A 21,279-nucleotide genomic window follows, 5' to 3' on the forward strand; every position below is an offset into this window, starting at 1 on the left:
CACCCATGCTTCATAATTTGAAACTTAATGTTCCCTGTCTGAATGAAAACAGACCCCAGTTATTGTGGCTAAGATGGGAAATTTGACGGGACTGCAACCAGGCCACTTCTCCATCGATCAAAAATGTTGCAGCAATCCCAGCAATAAGGAAGAAAAACGTTTGCTTCTATGACAACTTCACAACTAGGCAAAACCGGTTTCCAAAAATTTTGGAAACCATTTTTGAAGTCGTCATTGTTATATAAAATATGCCAACAGCAAGCTCCCACAAACAGCAATGTGATGATTAATAGAATTCCTGTTTTCATGATGTAGCTTGCAGCTAACTGCTAGCCTAATGCTGGGGTAACTCCTCTGCTCTACGTCCCATCGCCCATCTACCCAAGAGAAGGTCATGCTTTTATTTATCATCTCATGGATTGTCATCCCTGACCGCTCCCTCAGTACTGCAGTGTAATAAAAGCCTAGGTTATATGCTCAAACCTCCCTGGAGTTGAAGGGTTCTAGCGACTGAACCACAGCCTAATGCTTACAGCAGATGTTAACATGAGCTTGAGTTTTATCAAATTACTTTCTTTTTCAGCCCATCTGAATCCCAAAGCTGCTGGTGATATCTCAACACTCTTTGACGTTGGTGGCATTTTTGGTACGTTTGTTTGAGTAGGCATGTCTTTAAGAACGTTGAGGCATTTGGTGCCATGTGAGAATATGCTGATGTGTAAACATTTGGACTGGAATTGCCTATTTAAAGTTCTTTTTAATATGTTGGGACTATTTATATATTCTTGCATCTTTTCCTGTAGTTTCCACATGTTGGTCCTGGTGTTCCAGTTTGTCATTGTGAATGGATCTTGCAATTAGCTGCCGGTGGTATGATAAGGGTGCTACGTTTGGCTCAGTTCCCCCGCAGGATGCAGAATTGGGTGATGGCCAGTGAGAACAAATCAGACTTCTGAAATGCTGCCTGCTCTTCAAATTGCCTACTAACCACATCGATACCTCCTGGTATGGTCAGTTGAGTTTGCTGATGGCACTAGTGGATGTACTTCTGAGGCTGTATAAGGCTCTGGACAGACCCCATTTGGAGTATTGTGAGCAGTTTTGGGCCCTGTATCTAAGGAAGGGTGTGCTGGCCTTGGAAAGGATCCAGAGGAGGTTCTCAAGAATGATCCCTGGAATGAAGAACTTGTTTTATGAGAAACATTTGAGGACTCTGGGTCTGTACTCTTTGGGAGTTTAGAAGGATGAGGGGGGATCTTATTGAAACTTGCTGGGTACTACAAGGCCTGGATAGTGGACACGGAGTGCATGTTTCCACTTGTAGGAAAATCTAGAACCAGAGGACATAATCTCAGACTAAAGGGCCGATCCTTTAAAACTGAGATGCACAGGAATTTCTTCAGCCAGAGGGTGGTGAATCTGTGGAACTCTTTGCCGCAGAAGGCTGTGTAGGGGTGGGTGTCTTTAAGACAATAGGCTCTTGATTAATAAGGGGTTATGGGGAGAAGGCAGGAGAATGGAGATGAGAAAATAGCCATGATTAAATGGTGGAGCAGACTTGATGGGCTAAGTGGCCTAATTCTGCTCCTGTCGTATGGGAACCGTATCCAGTAGGAATCGGAAACAAAAGACATGGGTAGTGAATAACAATGGTAAATTCACATTGGCATGTGACGGGTCAAAGTATTGTAGGTTGTAATTGCTGATAATTGCATTACAACTAAATGTTAACTGTGAGCATTGACACTCCAGGCACCGTCAGGAGGATCTATTTATTGTGCATGGTAAAATTTGGCAGGAACTGGTTTCAATTGAATCACCAACTTCCCTTCACCTGCTCTGTGCTAAGCTTCGATCAGTGGAGTTCAAATATTGTAACTTGATGATTAAGCTTGGCTTTAAACCAACACTTGCCAACACTCTGCATTATTCAGTGTGAAGTGCTTTGCTTCAGCACTGTACTACTCCTACTGTCTCCTGTTCAGTGACTGAGTTGGCTGTGGCTGGTGATTTTCAAAAGGGTGTTGTCAGTGTGGGTTTTTTCCAAGTAATTCTGCAGGTGTTTTCATTGACCAAGGATGCTCTAGTGACTCCTAAACCTAACAAAGGAGCAGTGCCATTGCACAGGGAAGTCTTGTCTGTCATGATCTCATTGAATGGCAGAGCTGACCTGATGGGCTGAATGGCCTACTTCGGCTCCTACATCTTCTGGGCCCTTTTAAATGTATGGAAATAACTGAAGCACTGCTGAATAGAACTAAAACCTTCTCTCTGCTAAATGATTGCCCTTGATATATTGTTTGAGGACATAAATTGTCAGTGTGTTTCTAAACTAGCCATTATCTGTTGAGTGACAAACACTTGAGGTTATAGAAATTAGTCATTTAGCCCAACCAGTCTGCTACGTTTTACTCTTGAGTTTCTCATCATCATTTAGTCTTTTTACCTTCCTACCTAATGCCTTCATCCAGTTTAACTTTCAATGCCTCCGCCATTGATCAGCAAATAAATTCCACAGCTTGGTGTTTAAAGAGGGTTCTTCTAAATGTCTTCCATTTGACCTTGTATCTCTTGATTCCTCAACTAATGAGAACTGTCTGCCTGTGTCTACACTGTCCCATCCTTTCATAATAATAAACACTTCTACCCTATCACCTGGTAATCTGTAGTTTTCAAACAGAACCTTAAGTCTTATTTGAATATCTCCTACCATGCAACACCTTAGTTATTCCATGTTGTTCTCTCAGTAGATTCCCTCGTGCAGAATGTATACTATAAATTTTTTTTTAAAACTTGTACACTTTGTAATCTAATTACATATTGACCCCAAGATGCTTTTAGTAGTATTAAATGCAGAATTTCATTTTTTTTTTAGCACATTCATCTCATCTCATCAACCTACTTTTTAATCGGGCAGCACGGTGGTGCAGTGATTAGCACTGCTGCTTCACGCCGCTCGGGTCCTAGGTTCGATCCCGGCTCTGGGTCACTGTCTGTGGAGTTTGCACATTCTCCCTGTGTTTGCATTGATTTAGCCCCCACAACCCAAAGATGTGCAGGGTAGGTGGATAGGCCACGCTAAATTGCCCCTTAACTGGAAAAAAAATTGGGTACTCTAAATTTTTTAAAAACCTACTTTTAATCTTCTAAAAGAATTCATTTCCTCCCTGGAGATTGATGTTTTCCTGGAGCTGACGACAAACTGTCCATCGATCAGCTCTGCCTCCTTTTCTTTATTGAATGTTACATGAGGCTGCTAGCCAGGAACTCTGGTGCACGCTGACGCTCGACTCAAACTGACCTATCATTTCATCTGGTCTCTTTTGGATCCTTGGAAATGTCCTATAAGAGACCTGGGTGTCATCTTCCTTTTTTGGTAGTCTCTTACTTGCGACACTTCAGCCACTACTGGTCTAAGCCAGCTCTCAGCTGAACAATCCAACTGAACCTTCACCAGATCCCACATAGCCCTGTGCCATCCAGTTTCTTTCTGAAATCATCCATTTGTTTCCAACCTATTGGACAGTGGGTTCCAGGTCATTGCTGCTTTTTGTCTGTAACTAACTTTTGACACTTGACTACTTCAGTATTCACCTTTGCCTTTTTGCCTTTTTATGTTAAAAGCCTCCACCATTTTGAACATTACAGGATTTTCAATCCGTCCCTTCAGGCAGCTCGTTTTTTCTTTAAAATTTATTTTCCTCTTTCCATGCCTCCATGAAGACTTCTATATTTTCCCTCGTGAACCTTTTAAGATGCTTCATTTTGGTCATCAGTTTAGTTTAAGTTGTGGTCAGTTGTAACTTAGTGTTGTTAGGCAGATGTGTTCACTGTTTCCTTTTTTGTGTAGGTGGTGTTCTGGCTGGGATCATCTCTGATTACACTGGTGGGAGGGCCACCACCTGCTGGGTTATGCTGATCGCTGCTGCTCCAATGGTGAGGATGGTTCTGGGATGTGGAAAAGTTGGAACAGGGCAATTGCTTGGAAAATATGACAGTAAATGATGTAGCCACAAGAACTCTTTTGAAGGGCCACTGTCCTTCTGTATCCAGATGTGTGCTAGGGGTTATATAACCTGTGATCCCCATTGTAGTTCATGAATGAACTGGGAGGGCCGCATGGTGGTGCAGTGGTTAGCACTGCTGCCTCATGGCACTGAGGTCCCAGGTTCGATCCCAGCTCTGGCTCACTGTCTGCCTGTGTGGAGTTTGCACATTCTCCCTGTCTGCATGGGTTTGGCAACCACAACCCAAAAGATGTGCAGGATAGGTGGATTGGCCATGCTAAATTGCCCCTTCATTGGAAAAAATGAATTGGTACTCAATTTTGTATTTAAAAAAAAATAAATAAAAAATGAATGAGCTGGGACCTATAAAGATCTCTTATCAAGTGTGCTGAGGCACCATGTACTCTTCTATATACCTGCAAAGCCCCCATGCAAATTCAGGATCATTTCAATAGGTCTGTATCACTACCTGGATACAAATTGGAAAAGGCAACAAGTCACAATCTATTAATGTTATTGAAAGGATGTTTGTGTACATTAATAATATTAAAGGCGGGCAGCAGAGTGGCCCAGTGGTTAGCACAACTGCCTCACAGCGCTGAGGTCCCAGGTTCGATCCCGGCTCTGGGTCACTGTCCGTGTGGAGTTTGCACATTCTCCCCGTGTCTGCGTGGGTTTAGCCCCCACAACCCAAAAATGTGCAGAGTAGGTGGATTGGCCATGCTAAATTGCCCCTTAATTGGAAAACATAATTGGGTAATCTAAATTTATAAAAAAAAAAAAAATTAAATGCACCTGGACCTTCTCTTTTTAATAAACCATGTTGACTGTGTGGGGAGGAAAAGCCTTTACAACACTCGGATGTGTAGCGATCACAACTTCTTAATCTGGAAAAAACTGAACCAAATTTGATCTTCTGGGCTTCCCCTCCAACTGTGGGCTTAATAGCCCTTTTTCTTTGCCCTTAAATGGACTAACTGAAAAACCAACCCCAATCTGACCTTGGGTGACTGTGGTTTGCACGTTCTTGCCATGTCCGCGTGGGTTTCCTCCCATAAGATATAGGAGCATATTTAGGCCATTCAGCCCAAGGAGTCTGCTCTGTCATTCAACTGGTATGTTCCTCATCCCCATTCTCCTGCCGCCTTCCCATAAACACCTGATCCCCTTATTAATCGAGCACCAGATTTGTGCTCGAGGTGCTGTTATCTATAGGGCTACAGACCAAGGGCTGGAAAGTGGAATTGGACAGAATAGTTCTTTCCCACAGTTCAAAGGTGTGCCGGTTAGGTGGATTGGCCATGCTAAATTTCCCCTTGGTATCTAACGGTTAGATGTGGTTGTGGGCATGGGCAGGGTGCTCTTTCAGAGGGTCGCTTTCGCTCTGTGGGCTGAATGGCCACTCCCTGCACTGTAGCTATTTTGTGAAAAGTGGTATAAAAGAAAAATACTGCAGATGCTGGAAATCTGAAATCAAAACCGAAACGGATGGAAGTATTCTGGTCCGAAAGCATTGGAAAAGAAACTGATTTAACCATTTCAGGTTGACTTTTGACAGATTATATCCATAATGGGACTGGATCAAGTGGAAAGGGGTCTGGAATCTGGTTTTAAGTTGGGGGAAATCTGGAAAAATGAATGAGGTCTTTGAGGTGCTCCTGGGTTTAAGGCAAATACTTTTTTTTCTGATGGGCATGATGTTATTTGAAATTTTCAAGTGAATGTCCAGTTATGTGACCCTGCTGCATCATTTGTGGACTGGGGAAAAGTTGGGGACTCCAACAATAGAAATAAAACCACGTGCATTTCCTCTCCCTTTTCTGCCTCTCACTCCCTCAGCAACTGTTGGGTATTTTGCATAGAATCCAAACAGTGCAGAAGGAACCATTCAGTCCATTGCGTGTGCACCGGCCCACTTCCCTATCCTCGTAAGCCAACCTAACCACCCCTTTGGACACCCAAAGGATAATTAACATGGCCAATCTACTGCCCTGCAGATCTTTGGACTGTGGGAGGAAACTGCACACTTACATACTGAGAGTGTGTAAATTCCAGTCAGTCGAGGCTGGAATTGAACCTGGGTCCCTAGTGCTGTGAGGCAGCACTAACTACTGTGCCACCCTTCTGGCCACCATACTTGGTAAAGCTTCGGCAGATACCTGGGAGCATGTCTCTTGCCCAGAATGGTTAGTAATACAGGGCACTGAATGATTAGAAAGCCTTCTAAAATTGAGAGCATTGGATACTTTGCTCCTTTAAGCTGCCCTGGAAAGGGCTGTATAACACTTAGCTTGAAGTTGGAGAGGGTTTTAAAAACTCTGAATCTTGACGACAGAAATGTTGAGGGAACTGTTTCCTTAATTCTGAGACTTCTCCAGAGGTAGTGATGGCGTGAGTGGTTAAAAGTTCTGCTTCGTGCTGGAAATGTGCATTACCCAACCAGCTGTGGTGATTTACCACCTTGATAGATGAGAAATGACTAGCTTGAGACTGTGCAGGTTTTGTTCCTATGACGTGTTCGTAGTTTTTGAATGCCATTCTTTCAATAGCAGCTTCACTAGATTTAGTCCTCTCTCTTGTGATAGAATGAAAAGGTCTTGTGAACCTTTTTTATAACTGTTTTTCCCTGTCCCTCTTTTTCAGCTGTTCCTTTACAACTACATTGGGAAAAATGGATTGCCAACAATTATAGGTAAGTAATTTGAAGTGTTGTGAAGTCCCACCCCCCCCCCCCCCCACTTTTTTTTTTTTTGAGGGCTAGTACAGGGAAGTAGGATGATGTTAAAACCTTTTTTTTAAAATGAGTACCCCAATTATTTTTTTCCCCAATTAAGGGCAATTTAGTGTGGCCAATCAACCTATCCTGCACATCTTTGGGGTAGTGGGGGTTGTCCTGTTCTGTAGACTGGCCAGTATGAATGATGCACTACAGGACATCTAGTTTAAATAATTTATTATGAAACAATTGCTTGGTAAAGATAACTGGAATAAATAAATAACAAACTAACTATTATAGAGCTACTGCAAAATGTCTCTGCACCAACAACAATTTACTCCCAACTCCTCGAGGTACAGGGCTGCATGGTAGACTTACACTGCCACCTGCTGGTCAGAGGTAGTGTACAATATTGTATACAGAATTGCTTTATGCATATAATCACAGGAGTGAGGCCCACACAGACATGGGAAGAATGTGCAAACTCCACACGGACAGTGACCCGGGCCTAGATTGAACCCGGGTCCTTGGTGCCATGAGGCAGCAGTGCAAACTGCCATGCCACCCTCTATGTTGCTAAAACTATCCAATTAACTCCGTGAGGGGCTGACTCATGTTGGGGTTTGGATCAGCCATGGCAACTCCAATGGCTAAGCAGTCTCCAAGCATGAATCAGGTAGCTCAGCTGTAACAGTCGGTAACTCATTTATAAAAATGCCATAATTTCACATGAAAATATAACAATTGGTTCTTTAGTAGGCTTGTTCTTAACTGAAGGCGGTGGAAGCAGACACAATATTGATTTCAAAAATTATTTGACTATACAAGGTATTGCTGGCCTGTGTGGAAACGGTAGAAGAGTAAAACTGACTGGGTGCCACAGAACTTACACAATGCCCTAATTGGCCTCAAAAGAACAAAGAAACGTGCAGCACAGGAACAGGCCTTTTGGTCCTTCAAGCCTGTGCTGATCATGATGTCGTAACAAAAACAAACCTTCTATCCTTACCCTGTTCTCTCCAGATGTTGCTAATGTGACTGTTTCCACCTCTTCTTGCAGTGCGTTACAGGCACCCACCACTCTGTGTGGGGAAAACTTACCCTGCACATCTCCCTTAAACTTTCCACCTTGAACCTGTGCCCTCTTGTAATTGACACTTCCACCCTTGGAAAAAGCCTCTTGACTATCCACCTTGTCTATGCCTCTCGTAATTTTGTAGACCTTGGTCAGGTTTCCCCTCCGCCTCCGTCTTTCCAGTGAAAACAATCCTAGTTTATTCAACCTCCCCTCATAGCCAACACCCTCGGGCAGCACCCTGGTGAATCATCTTTGCACTCTCTCTAAAGCTTCCACGTCCTTGTGATGAGGTGACCAGAACTGCATGCAGTGCTCTAAATGCAGTCTAACCAAGGTTTTGTATAGCTGCAACATAATTTCCCAACTCCTGTACTCTATGCCCTGCAGATGAAGGCAAGCATGCCATATGCTACCTTAATCACCTTGGCCACCTGTGTTGCAACTTTTAGGGAACCGTGGACCTGCATGCCCAGATCCCTCTGTTAATGTTTCTAAGGGTTCTGCCATTTACATTAAAATTCATACTAGATTTGAACCTCCAACACCCCACATTTGTCTGGATTAAACACCGTCTGCCATTTCTGTCCCCAAGTCTCCAATCTATATCCTATTGTATCCTCTGACTTCCACCTATAGCTGTTTTCTATAACCAAACCTGCCCACCCAGATTCCATGCGATTTTAGTTTTTGTACCAGGCTGCCAGGGACCTTACTAAAGTCTATTTAAAAACTACATCCACAGCCCTTCCCTCATTAATTTTGTAACTACTTCAAAAAATTCAAGTTAGTCCCTTACAAAACCATGCTGCTTGTCACTGAGCAATCCATTTTCCTCAAAGTGCATATATCCTGTCCTATATACAGGCCTATATTTTTCTGGATTATCCCTGCTTCCTTCCTTTAAACAAGGGAAAAACATTCTCCAGTCCTCTGGAACCTTGCCTGTGGTCAGAGGATGTGAAGATGTCTGTTAAAGTTCCAGCTATTTCTCCCCCTGCCTCCTGCAGTAACCTGGGATAGATCCCGTCTGGCCCCAGGGGCTTGTCTACCTTAATGCAATTTAGGATACTCAGCACTTCCTCCTTTTGATATATTGATGTTATCAAGAGTGTTCGCACACCTATCCTTGACATCAGTAACATCCGTTATGTTCTTCTCCCTGGTGAATACAGATACAAAGTACTCATTAAGGATTTCACCCACTACCTGTGTTTCCACACATAACTTCCCTCAATTGTCCTTGAGTGGGCCTACTCTTTCTCTTGCTCCAAAGATGCATAATAAGCCTTGGGATTCTCCTGGACCATGTTTGCTAAGATATTCCCCTTTAAACCCTCCTAATTCCACATTTAGTTCCTTCCTACTTTCATTATCCTCAAGACTTCTTCAGTTTTTAGATGCTTAGACCTATCATATGCTTCCTTTTTACTAAGCTTACAATTTCCCTTGTCGTCCATGGTTCCCGAATTCTGCCATTTCTATCCTTCATTCGTGTGCAGGGACATGCCTATCCTGCACTTCAATCAACTGGCCTTGAAAAGCCTCCCATCATGTCCGACGTGGATTTGCCCTCAAAATAGCTGCTCCCAATCCACATTCCCCAGTTCCATTTGTTGTGTCAGAGATGACCAGAAATCACTATCCAACTACTCCACTATTATCTTGTGATTCCTCTCTTTGAGGTTCTGCACATGGCCCAACTCACTGAGCCAGGATAGTAATTAAGTAGTATTGATTCAGGAGCCTATACTTGTCTCATTCCAAGTTGGTTTTCTTATTTATTGTGACTTTGGAGGTCTTTTCTGGAAATATGACCTGTTGGAAATGCTTTGGCAATAAACCCAAACGGATTTGCCTGCGATCTATCTGCTGTGATGCAGCTTGGTAATGGCCTAGTGGACAGCACACACTCTTCCAGTTATTGATCTCTAGAGCAATCCTGTTAGTGCAGTACTGCCACATAATTTTTTTTTTGTGTGGTCCTTTAGGTGAGGCCCATCTGCACTTGGATTTAATGTTTTAAAAAGCCCATGGTACAATTTTAACAAGAGCATAGGAATTCACTCCCCTTGTCTTGGCCATATTTATCCTCCAACATGAAATGATCGAATAATCTGATTTAGTCTCCCAGTCTGGGAGCATTGGTAATGGCACCTCTGCCATTCTCACCGGCCCGATACTCCACAAGTCCAGTGGTAGTGGTGGCGCTGAGGATCTGGGGGAAGTGCAGTAGATATGAGAGAGTGGAAGGAGCATCGATTTGGACCCGATTTATAACAATCACAGGTTTGTACCAGGTAGGCTAGATGGCAGGTTTCGGAGTTGGAGGGCAGGAATTAGAAGGATGGGGGATCTATTTATAGATGGGAGCTTTCCCAGCTTGAAAGCTTTGGAAGATAAATTTAAATTGCCAGCAGGGAATGGTTTTGGGTATTTGCAGGTGTGCGACCTTCCTGAGAAAACAGGTGCCGACCTTTTTGCTGCTGCTGCCACAGGGGATACAGGATAGAGTAGTTTCCTGTACCTGGGTGGGAGAGGGGAAGGTATCTGATATTTCTGAGGCGGAGGAAACTCCGCTGGAGGAGCTTGCGGGTAAGTTGGAGGACAAGCTAGGAGGAGAAATAGAGGCGGGTCTATGGGCGGATGCCCTAAGCAGGGTTAATACCACCTCAGTGTGCCAGGCTTAGCCTGATGCAATTTAAGCTAGTCCACCGGGCACATGAGTGGCTGGGATGAGCAAGTTTATCGGGGTAGAGGATAGGTGTGCGCGGGAAGCCCAGCAAATCATGTCCGCATGTTTTGGGCATGTCTGAAGCTTGGAGGGTTTTGCTAAGGCAATGTCCACGATGCTAAAAACACGGGTGGTGCCAAGTCCAGAGGTAGCGATCTTTGGAGTGTCGGAAGATCAGGGAGTGAAAGAGGCCGACGTCCTAGCCTTTGCCTCCCTGGTAGCCCGGGGACGGATCTTATTAACGCAGAGGGACTCTAAGCCCCTGTGTGTAGAGACCTGGGTTAGTGACATGGCTGGGTTTCTCAGTCTCAAAAATAAAGTTTGCCTTAAGAGGGTTCTCCCGGAGGTGGCAGCCGTTTGTTGACTTTCTCTGAAAATTAGAAATGTCAGCAGATGCAGTATTCTTGGGGGGGGGGGGGGGGGGGGGGGGTGCTGATTGTTGTTGTATGGTTGAGGTGTGTGAAGATTGGGCTGGGGGGAATGTTTATTTTACCATGTTGATGTCATAAATTATCAAATACCGTAAAATATTATTTTAAAAATCTGATTTCATCTCTCTGCCTTTTGTGTAAACTTGCTGTGTGTAAATTGGCTGTCTCACTCACGAACGTGACTACACTTTAAATTATTTAATTGGTTGTAAACACTTTAGACCATCCTCTAATGAAAGATGCTATGTGATTACAAGTATTACTCTTTCTCCAACAGGAATGCTAATTGTATGTGGCGGGCTGGTGAATGGACCGTACGCACTGATCACAACAGCAGTAGCCACTGATCTGGTGAGGAATTGCTTCTCACTCTCTTTAGGAGAGGGTGGAGTTGAGTAGGATAATAATGCACTACATCTCACTAACTCTTATAATTGGCTGAATTCCCTTTTTAGCCAAGGGATTTCCGCTTTCATAAAAATATCTTTTTTGAAGGAAAATGTGGGCAGTGGTTGTAAGTGGACAGAGGAGCTATGTTAGGTGCTTAAATTGGTGATCTTTTTTCCCCAGGGAACGCACAAGTGTTTGAAAGGAAATGCTAAAGCATTATCAACTGTCACAGCAATCATCGATGGAACCGGCTCAATTGGTGAGTCTGAAACAAAGTTTTAACTAATGAATGATAATGGCCTCTGACTGTAACCTGATGATGAGATTAGACTATTTTGGTTAATCTAATCAACTGATTAAATCGCAGGTATTAAATCTTTGTTTGACTGTGCTCTACCAGAATTTTTTTTTTTTTGCCAATCTAGTATATGCTACTTTCCAGGGAGCTAAGGGGGCGGCCACTTCCAAAATTCTATAGAATCTAAGACAGTCTCAGCGGATTGGAGGGTGACGGACAAAAAGAGGCCCTTCGGCCCATTGTGTCTGCCATGGCCATCAAGCTCCTATCTATTCTCATCCCGATTTCCAGCATTTAGTCCATTGCTTTCGACGTAACCCCACTATTTAAAGAGGGAGCGAGGAAAACGGGGAATGACAAACTAGCTAGCCAAAACTCAGTAAGGGAATGCTGCTGGAGGCTATTATAAAGAACGTGATAATGGGACACTTGGAAAATGCCAACATGGATTTATGAATGAAAGGGAAATAGTGTTTGACAAACCTACTGGAGATTTTGAGGATGTAACTAATAAAATAGATGAGGTGGAACCAGTTGTAGTGAATTTGGATTTTCACATCCTGCAATGTGCAAAAGATTAGAGCACATCAGATTGGGGTTAATGTAGTGGCATGGACTGGGATTTGGTTATGCAACAGGAAAGAGTTGGGAATAAATGGATCTTTTTCGAAGTGGGCAGGAGGCAACTAATGTGATGCCACAGATATTGGTGCTTGGGGCCTTGGCTATTCATTTTATATCAACAATTTGGATGAGGGAACTAATTAAACTAACGGCACAAAAGTAGAGGATAAATTATTTTTTAATTGGGCCACTAAGATTCTGCTGTTTGGGCAAATTTGCATTGGCTGACTGGTGCCCTTAACTGACGCATTGTAATTGAGGTAAACCGGAAATTGTTCAATGTGGGGAAATTTGCAGGGGTGGGGGTAGCACGCACTGGTGAAGATGCAGGGCAACGTAAGTGCCATTTTTTTTTTTGCATCGTAAAGTTAACTTGGTTCCATGCAGTTGTCTAGTGTCAGTAAGTCTTGAAACTGGGAAGTGCGTCTCCTGCAGGAGTGGCCTACTGGCTGGTGGGGAGAGTAGTACTATTGAGGCATGGTGAAGACTGTTAAGACCTGGATATAAATGCCATCAGGAATGGGGAATAAAGCATCTCCCTCCGTTACGTGTTGTATAGTGAGTTTCAGAACATTTTGACCCAGTTCCTAGTGGCACATGCAACATGTTCCCATCTCGGTGTGACACTGATGGAACAAAATGCTCTGCTGTACAAAAAAAATGCTGGTGGGAGGCTGTAAGTCTGAAATAATAATAATGGAAAATTCTGGAGACACTCTAGGTCTGGCACCATCTGCAGACAGAAGCAGCGTTGACATTTCAGGTGGATGACCTTCCTTTGAACTCTGGCATCCATTTTCCTTGTGCCTCTTTAAAGCACCCCTGGGATTTTTTTTTGCATTTGAAATGCAAATTGCTGAAGTTGTAGTTATCTATAGAATATCCTTTGACGACCGTACACATTTCATTTCATTAGACAATGTAGGGAGAGATTTACATTTCATTTTAGCTTTGGCAATTGTAGCATAGTGGGCTAAACAGATGGTTTGTAATGCAAACCAAGGCCAGCAATATGGGTTCAATTCCCCGGACAGGCGCTGGAATGTGGCGACTAGCGGCTTTTCACAGTAACTTCATTGAAGCCTACTTGTGAGTTTTGGAGGATATTGGGATGCAGGCAGGATTATAGAAAGATACTGTTCCCCTCTTATATTCTGCTGTCTATTCTAGGTGCTGCATTGGGCCCACTGCTGGCTGGACTCCTCACAAACTGGAACAACGTCTTTTACATGTTGATTGCATCTGATATTTTGGCCTGTTTGGTATGTCTTTTCAGTGGGTTCTATCGTCTTTCTCAATTGGACAAAAACTTGACAGCATCTTGTCCAAGTGTTAATTCTTTGCGAGTGTTTTTTTTCTTTCTCGATCCACCTAGTTGCTTTGATTTCCTTGTACCTCTTGATCATATTATCCACCAGATTTTGTTAATGGATAGTAATCTGGAGTAGATACTCATCTGTCTCTGTCTCTCTCTCTATTCCCGAATCCAGGATACATGATTATTTATACCACCCATCACTGCTGAGTGAGATCATCCAACTTGGCACAGACTGGAATTAATTCTGCTCTTGTAGATCAATTCCCATCTTTTGCAATTGTCTTTGATTAGGATATCAATGTTGTACTTGGGATATGATTTATTCCAGAGAATACTGTGGGCAAGATCATCAGCCTGTTCACACCAATGGGATCATCTGGACCTGTTGACGTGGTACCCTTGCCGTGGGTTTCCTGGTGGCGTGGAGTGGATTCTATAGGAAATCCCACTGATAGTGGCAGGACCAGACGGTTCCATTGTTGGCCAACGGTGGGCTGCCTTCCACCGCTGAGGGTCATCCTGTGAGGGGACCAGAGAATCTCGCCCCAAGTGTATGGTAAAATTTACACGAGCGGTTTGGATTGAGGTTGTCCACGGTACCTTTCCCTTTGTCAATGGTACGGTGTTAAAATGAGGTGTCTGAATATGCTGTACCGCACACGGATGGGTATGGGGTGCACTCGGATCTGAGCTTCGAGCATTGCTTCACTTTTGGAAAATCTTCATGAAAGTCCAGCCTTGTGTCCAAGGTAGTAAGAAAGTGAGTGTTATTTGAAGGGTTACCTTGATACGAGAAGAGGCAAGTGTCAATTGTTGCCTTGGAGATAATTCCTTACTGAGGTGACTAAAGAGGAGTAAAGCCTCAATCTATTAAGGATTGCCACCCAATTCAAAGACCCCAAAGTGAGGGTAGGAGAAAGTGGAGCAGAAGGCTCTTTCTCCTACCTCATGGTTCTAACTATTGTCCTAGATTCTCCTGTTCTTTTTGCTTTAATGATTGCTTATTGCTACATGGTCAAATTCTGAATATCTTTTCCCTCTCCCATCACCAACTCTTATTTTAATGTGAACAAAATAGAACCAATTTGAGAGTTGCTATGTTTTGATGGTGACGTTGTTCCACAATGTCACCAGCAGGTGGCAAAGACACTGGATACCCAAACCTGCAATCTCTCCAGAATAAATGCAGCCCAGGTTTTGGGCTTCATTAACACGTTGGGAGTTTTGCGGCAGAATGTTTTTGTATTAATCTCTTTTCGCTTTTTGTTTTGCAGTTATTGAGCAGACTCGTATACAAGGAGATCAGAGGCTGTTGTGGGTACTCAATGAGGGAAAGAGGGTAAGAGAATGAAGAGCTCTTGTTGAACTGAAATGTGTTGAGATGGAGAACCTGTGTTGTGTATATTGTATCCTGCGTGCTTGGGGAATAATTTATTGCACCAACGCCACAAATTAGTTTTTCCCCTTTAGTATTGATGAGGCAAGGTGGATATGCCAAGGCTTCTGGTGGGAGTAAGTTCCTCCTCCCTTTGAATTTCAGATTGGAGTACAGCACTGGGAAGGAATTTAACACATGCAGGCCAAGACAAAACAGTACAAATTGAGGAAGAGTCATGTAGGCAGCTCAGTGTCCCTGTCCTTCCCTCTCTGGATTGGAGCAGCAGTGATAGAGACTGGTGATAGTCAGAGGTTTCCTCATAGAAGGTCAATACTTTCCACCAAAAAGCCACTTTCCTCCTTGACTTTGAGATTTTATAAGGATAACAGGTTTTGGGCTCAACTGCAAAAGTTTTTATAAACACAAAATGCTACGCAAGAGCTCTAAATTAGTATAATGACACTATACAACACTCGTTAATAAATTGCTCCAAACCAAACCTCATCCTGAGGATTTGGTTGCTCTTAAATTATCTTCAAATCTCCTGTTTGAATGCTCAGTGCAGAAAACCTATTCACTGCAATGTTGTTTCCATGACTGAAATGATCGACCCCACTCAAGTGTGATTTCTCTGGCTCCATGTTGTTTTGTATGTATGTGATAAAGTCTCTTTCTCTTGAGCTGTTGTTAAAATAGCGGCTGATTTGTCTTGGGCCATCAGCTCTGATGGTCTCCCAGTTTCGTAATTGGATTGTTTGATGGTCACTGTTTGGTCTTTGGTAGTTATTATACTGCAAGGTGATTGAGGCAGTGTTAAAGAGATTTATTGAATTGAGGAAAACTATATACACTGGAACTGTTACACAGGTCTTGTTCCCACAACACCCAGGCAAACCCTTCCCAAGCCCTAATGGCCAGAACTGCATCTAAACTGCTGAAAGGCTTGTGTTTGCATACTGTGTTCCCATAGGCTCCAAGCCTGTCACATAGCCCATGAAGTGTGATCCCTTAAAGGGGCCACACTACCACAGTAAGTCACATTTACTTTACACTGGATTGACTTTAGTATCAGCATGACCACATGTTTTGAAGAATAACACTCGTACAGTTGAGGTTTGGCCTGTTTGTTTCCGGTGTTTGTGTTCAAGGCTTTTGGGTTTTTATAAAGCACAGTTGGAGCGGATCCCAATCCTAAGAGTAATGGTTAAAAACAAACACCTTTTTGTGCCCCAATGGTTTCTCACTGGAGTTCTCTGAAATGAATATTTTATCAGAACATTCTGGGAGACATGGCAACTCCAATACCAAAAGAGTTGATTGCAGGCACTTTGATGGGGTGGGTGAGCTCTGAAAAGTACAGTAAGGTAACTGCAAAAAGAGATGTTGCTAAAGATTTATATCTTGTACTCATGTCTACTGTTAAATGTGATTGGGCAGGTGAATTGAACAAGTGCCCTAATAGCTACAGTAACCAATTTAATCACTAGCTTGAAAGTGGTTCAGGAATGTTTGCTAGAAATGACATCCATTTACATTCACCTACCCTTCTCAGCAAACGAGAGGAATATGTTCACGCCTTCTGCTTTTTAAAAAAAATTACCCAGGAACTTGGGGAGCCGACAGTTCTCTTGCCAAGGTGTTTCCATAGAGAAAACCGTAACAATCAGTCGACTTGCCAACTAATCAACACCCTTTTTTTTTCTCTCCCCCAATAATATAAATTATGATTGTTTGTTTGAAATTTGGAATTCTTGATTTTGTCCCGATGAGGGCAGGATGGAAAAACTTCGGCAACATGTACTTTTTTTTTCCAGCAATAGATGGGCAGCACAAGTGGATAGCACTGTGGCTTCACAGCACCAGGGTCCCGGGTTCGATTCCCCGCTGGATCACTCTGTGTGGAGTCTGCATGTTCTCCCTGTGTCTGCGTGGGTTTCCTCCGGGTGCTCCGGTTTCCTCCCACGGTCCAAAGACGTGCAGGTTGGGTGGACTGGCCATGCTAAATTGCCCTTTGGTGACCAAAAAGGTTAGGAGGGGTTATTGGGTTACGGTGGAAGTGAGGGCTTAAGTGGGTCGGTGCAGACTTGATGGGCCGAATGGCCTCCCGTACCAGCCTCCCCGGACAGGTGCCGGAATGTGGCGACGAGGGGCTTTTCACAGTAACTTCATTGAAGCCTACTCGTGACAATAAGCGACTTTCATTTCATTTCTGCACTATGTTCTAAAAACGTTGTTCCTAGTAATGATGCAGCCAGTGTCTTGAGGCTCTGTTATGTGAAGAAAGTCCAGTCAGAACTGCGGCTGTGTCGAGCTCAAATATTTTAATAGTTAGCCTTAAAATAGCCCCATACGGACTGCATGCCCGGTTAGCAGATTCTTTGCCTGACAGGCTATGTTTGGAATGTTTTCCGTCTTTGTTTATGAATTGAGGGGTAACATGTTCGGTCAGGTAGATGTCCCTTTTGTTTTGCCAGCAAGAATTAATTGATTCTACATGAAAACACTGACTCAAAGGGTTCCCTCTACTGTGCAGGGGCATATTGTACTTGTGGAAGAAAGTTGGCACTGGATAGGAGGGAGGCATTCTGCGCCTCCAGCCTGATTTCCTCATTCCGTTAAATCATGTGTGCAATAGAGCAGCACGGTGGTGCAGTGGTTAGCACTGGGACTGCGGCGCTGAGGACCTGGGTTCGAATCCCGGCCCTGGGTCACTGTGTGGAGTTTGCACATTCTCCCCGTGTCTGCGTGGGTTTCGCCCCCACAATCCAAAAGATGTGCAGGGTAGATGGATTGGCCATGCTAAATTGCCCCTTAATTGGGCACACTAAATTTAAAAGAAAATTTGTGAGAAATGTACCTCAAACTCCATTCACCTTCCTTGGTTCCATATCCCTTTAATGACTTCCCTTCCCTAAATAAATCTTCCCCTGGCTCGGCCCCTAGCATCAACAGATGAGGGGGGAGGGGGTAATTTCCACTCTCCTTTATGTAAAGTGTTGCCTGACATTACCCCTGAACAGTCTAGCTGCTCTGTTGTGTCCCTTTTTTTTCCTGGAACTTTCTCTCCATCAAATCCTCTAATTTCAATAAATAAAGCAAATTACTTAAATTAAAATTACTGTGGGAGCTGGAATCTGAAACAGAAAATACTGGACAAAATCTCTGGTCTGACAGCATCTGTGGAGAAAGATCATAGATCATAGAATTACAGTGCAGAAGGAGGCCATTCGGCCCATCGAGTCTACACCAGCCCTTGGAATTAGCATCCCACTTAAGCCCACACCAGTAACCTGACTTAACCTTTTTGGATGCTAACTGCACTTTAACATGGCCAATTCACCTAACCTGGAGCTAACGTTTTGAGCCTGGATGACTTTGTCAAAGTTAGAGTCATCCAAACTCAAAATCATTAGCTCCCTTCTCTCTTCTCAGACATTGTCAGACGTGCTGAGATTGCCCAGTATTTTCAGATTTTGTTCCTTTAACTATCTCACCAACTAGGTAACCCCTTTAATCTTCTATACTTGAAGGAATACGAGGGAACAGTGGTTAGTATTGTTGCTTCACAGTGCCAGGGTCCCAAGTTCAATTCCCAGTTTGGGTCACTGTCTGTGCAGAGTCTGCACATTCTCCTCACATCTGCGTGGGTTTCCTCCGGGTGCTCTGGTTTCCTTCCACAAGTCCCAAAAGATGTGGTGTTGGCTGAATTGGACATCCTGAATTCTCCCTCTGTGTACCTGAATAGGTGCTGGAATGTGGTGACTAGGGGCTTTTCGCAGTAGCTTCATTGCAGCGTTAATGGTAATGTTAGGGGCTGGTTTAGCTCACTGGGCTAAATCGCTGGCTTTGGAAGCAGGCCAGCAGCACGGTTCAATTCCCGTACCAGCCTCCCCGAACAGGCGCCAGAATGTGGTGACTAGGGGATTTTCACAGTAACTTCATTTGAAGCCTGCTCGTGACGATAAGCGATTTTCATTTTAATTTCATAATGTAAGCCTACTTGTGACAATAAAGAGACACGAATACCAGCTTATTTAAAGCAATATCTGGATAATTTAACCTTTGGCACATGATGTGCAAACATTTTCCAAATGTATTTTTATAATTTTGATGCACAAGGACAGTTAACTGGTTTTATGATCTGAAGTGTTTTCAGGGTCAAAGTCTCCTCTGGAGCTCTCCCTTGTGGAGTAAAATTTCAGTTGATGAGGGCTCTTTGATTTGCGAGGTTCAGTTTAGCACAGTTGGGAATGTGCTACAAAGCAACAAGATTCAGACAGCATCAGCTCGGGGCTTTCACATGGAGTGTTGCCTGAAAACATACAATCATCTGTACAGTTCTTTCAGAAGTGCCGCTTGAGAAAACACTGAATTGGAAATTGCAACTCAGCATTACACCACATTGTGCCAACAGCACTGCCTTTATTTACATCGGCAGAGTAGAGTTGGCTGGTTTCCACTGGGAATGCAACAGTCATGTCCTCTGGCTGTGTATGTGGATGGTGATTTGTGCTGGAAATGCTTGTGTGCAGCTGCTGGGGTGAGGGCCAAATGGAGTCTGGCTATATTGCTCCCGCAATCCCTCCCTCTGACAGCTGAATCATGTTCACTAAAACAAGATGCCAAAGAACTGAGAGCCCCTGAGAAGATTCAACCAAAACAGTCACATTCAGAAGGGAAAGGGGGGCTGTCATACATTTTTATCCAAAATGCTGTGCTTTTGAAAGTGCGTTTTTAGTTTGGCACCAAGATCTCTAACTCGTCTTCCCCTTTTGTACTGCAGGTTTAAGGAGTTCTGACCAAGAACACATTTGCTAAGAAGTTCTTCAACGAGACTGGGAGATTTTCGATTTGTGGGTTAATTCTGCTTTCTGCTTTTTACTTCAAAGCTTGTGCCTAGCTCCATCGAGAGTGGGAGGAAAAAGCATTGAATACAGTGAAAAGAAGAATCTCTTTAATCTCCTGCATCCCTCCCAGATACTGATTTCACAAAGGGATTAAAGTCAGGCCAGTCTTTGGAGACTGTTTGCTAACTTTAGCGCCTCACTATTGAAGATCGCCTTCCAATTTATGGTGAACAGGGTTTAATAGAGTCTGTCTGATGTATGGTCTTTTATTTGTTTGAAATACACACCATTTGTATAATTTGTTTCTCAGTGCAATTTTTCTAACAATCATTCAAAAATCAAAGCTTTTTATTTGTTTGCCTTAAGTATTCTTGGTGCTTTTCATATCTATCTCTTGCTGTGGCCTGAACCAGTTCAATAGGCTCTTGGTGAACGAGTCAGTTGACCTCTTCATCCCTGTGTCTGGGCTTCACTGAATGGTGCACAGGTATGTGTTGAGAAAGGACAGTGCCGAAAACCTTTTTTTTTATATTTGAAAATGTTTATTATAATAACAATGACCTAAACATGGTATAATAAACATTTCCACCCCATCCCAATCTTCACACACCCCCAACCATCAAACAACAATCTGGCCCTCTTTCCCACCCCCCCCCCCCCACCACCCCTTGAAATACTACATCCGCTGACATTTTAATTTTCCCCGAGAAAGTCGACAAACGGCTGCCACCTCTGGGTGAACGTGACTATTGACCCTCTTAAGGTGGACTTTATCTTCTCAAGAAACCCAGCCACGTCTCTAACCCAGGTCACTGCACTGGGGGGGGGGGGGGGGGGGGGGTGGAGGGGGGGGGGGGGGGCTGGCTTTGATTCCCTCCACATTAATAAGATCCGTCTCCGGGCTACCAGGGAGGCAAAAACCATCAGCCTCTTCTTTCGCCCCCCCCCCCCCCCCCCCCCCTGAACTCTCTGCTCTTCCCACACTCCAAAGATCGTAGCTCTGGACTCTGCACCACCCATGTTTTTAGTACTGTGGACATTGCCTTAGCAAAATACTCCAAGCTTCGGGCATGCCCAAAACATGTGGACATGATTTGCTGGGCTTCCCGCGCACCTCACACACCTATCCTCTACTCTGAAAAACTTGCTCATCCGAGCCACTGTGTGCCCAGTGGACTACCTTAAATTGTATCAGGCTAAGCCTGGTGCACGATAAGGAGGTATTAACCCTGCTTGGGGCATCCGCCCATAGACCCGCCTCTATCTCTCCTAGCTCATCCTCTCACTTGCCTTTGAGTTCCTCCACCAGAGTTTTCTCTGCCTCTGAAAGCTCCTGGTAAATATCCAAAAACTTCTCCCCTCCCACCCAGGTACTGGAAACTACTCTATCCTATATCCCCAGTGGCGGCAGCAGCGGAAAAGCCGGAACCTGCTTTCTCAGGAAGTCGCGCACCTGCAAAT

At 43.9% G+C, this 21,279-nt stretch overlaps 1 protein-coding gene across 2 annotated transcripts in view; it reads left to right on the forward strand.

Annotated features, from left to right (window-relative positions):
* The window catches only part of slc37a2 (solute carrier family 37 member 2), an 83,372-nt gene extending 63,256 nt beyond the window's left edge, over positions 1 to 20,116 (forward strand). The window contains exons 11-18 of one of the 2 annotated variants that reach the window (XM_038779333.1): positions 584 to 646; positions 3,851 to 3,936; positions 6,651 to 6,699; positions 11,241 to 11,314; positions 11,534 to 11,612; positions 13,446 to 13,537; positions 14,868 to 14,924; positions 19,755 to 20,116. In XM_038779333.1, the coding sequence (XP_038635261.1) occupies positions 584 to 646; positions 3,851 to 3,936; positions 6,651 to 6,699; positions 11,241 to 11,314; positions 11,534 to 11,612; positions 13,446 to 13,537; positions 14,868 to 14,924; positions 19,755 to 19,760 (506 nt within the window). In that variant the 3' untranslated portion in view covers positions 19,761 to 20,116. Of the gene's footprint in view, positions 1 to 583; positions 647 to 3,850; positions 3,937 to 6,650; positions 6,700 to 11,240; positions 11,315 to 11,533; positions 11,613 to 13,445; positions 13,538 to 14,867; positions 14,933 to 19,754 lie in introns of both variants that reach the window. The other variant, XM_038779332.1, reaches the window with a different exon arrangement.
* The last annotated feature ends 1,163 nt before the right edge of the window (positions 20,117 to 21,279 follow it).

Source organism: Scyliorhinus canicula, chromosome 19 (genome assembly GCF_902713615.1).
Source record: "Scyliorhinus canicula chromosome 19, sScyCan1.1, whole genome shotgun sequence".
Taxonomy (NCBI): domain Eukaryota; kingdom Metazoa; phylum Chordata; class Chondrichthyes; order Carcharhiniformes; family Scyliorhinidae; genus Scyliorhinus; species Scyliorhinus canicula.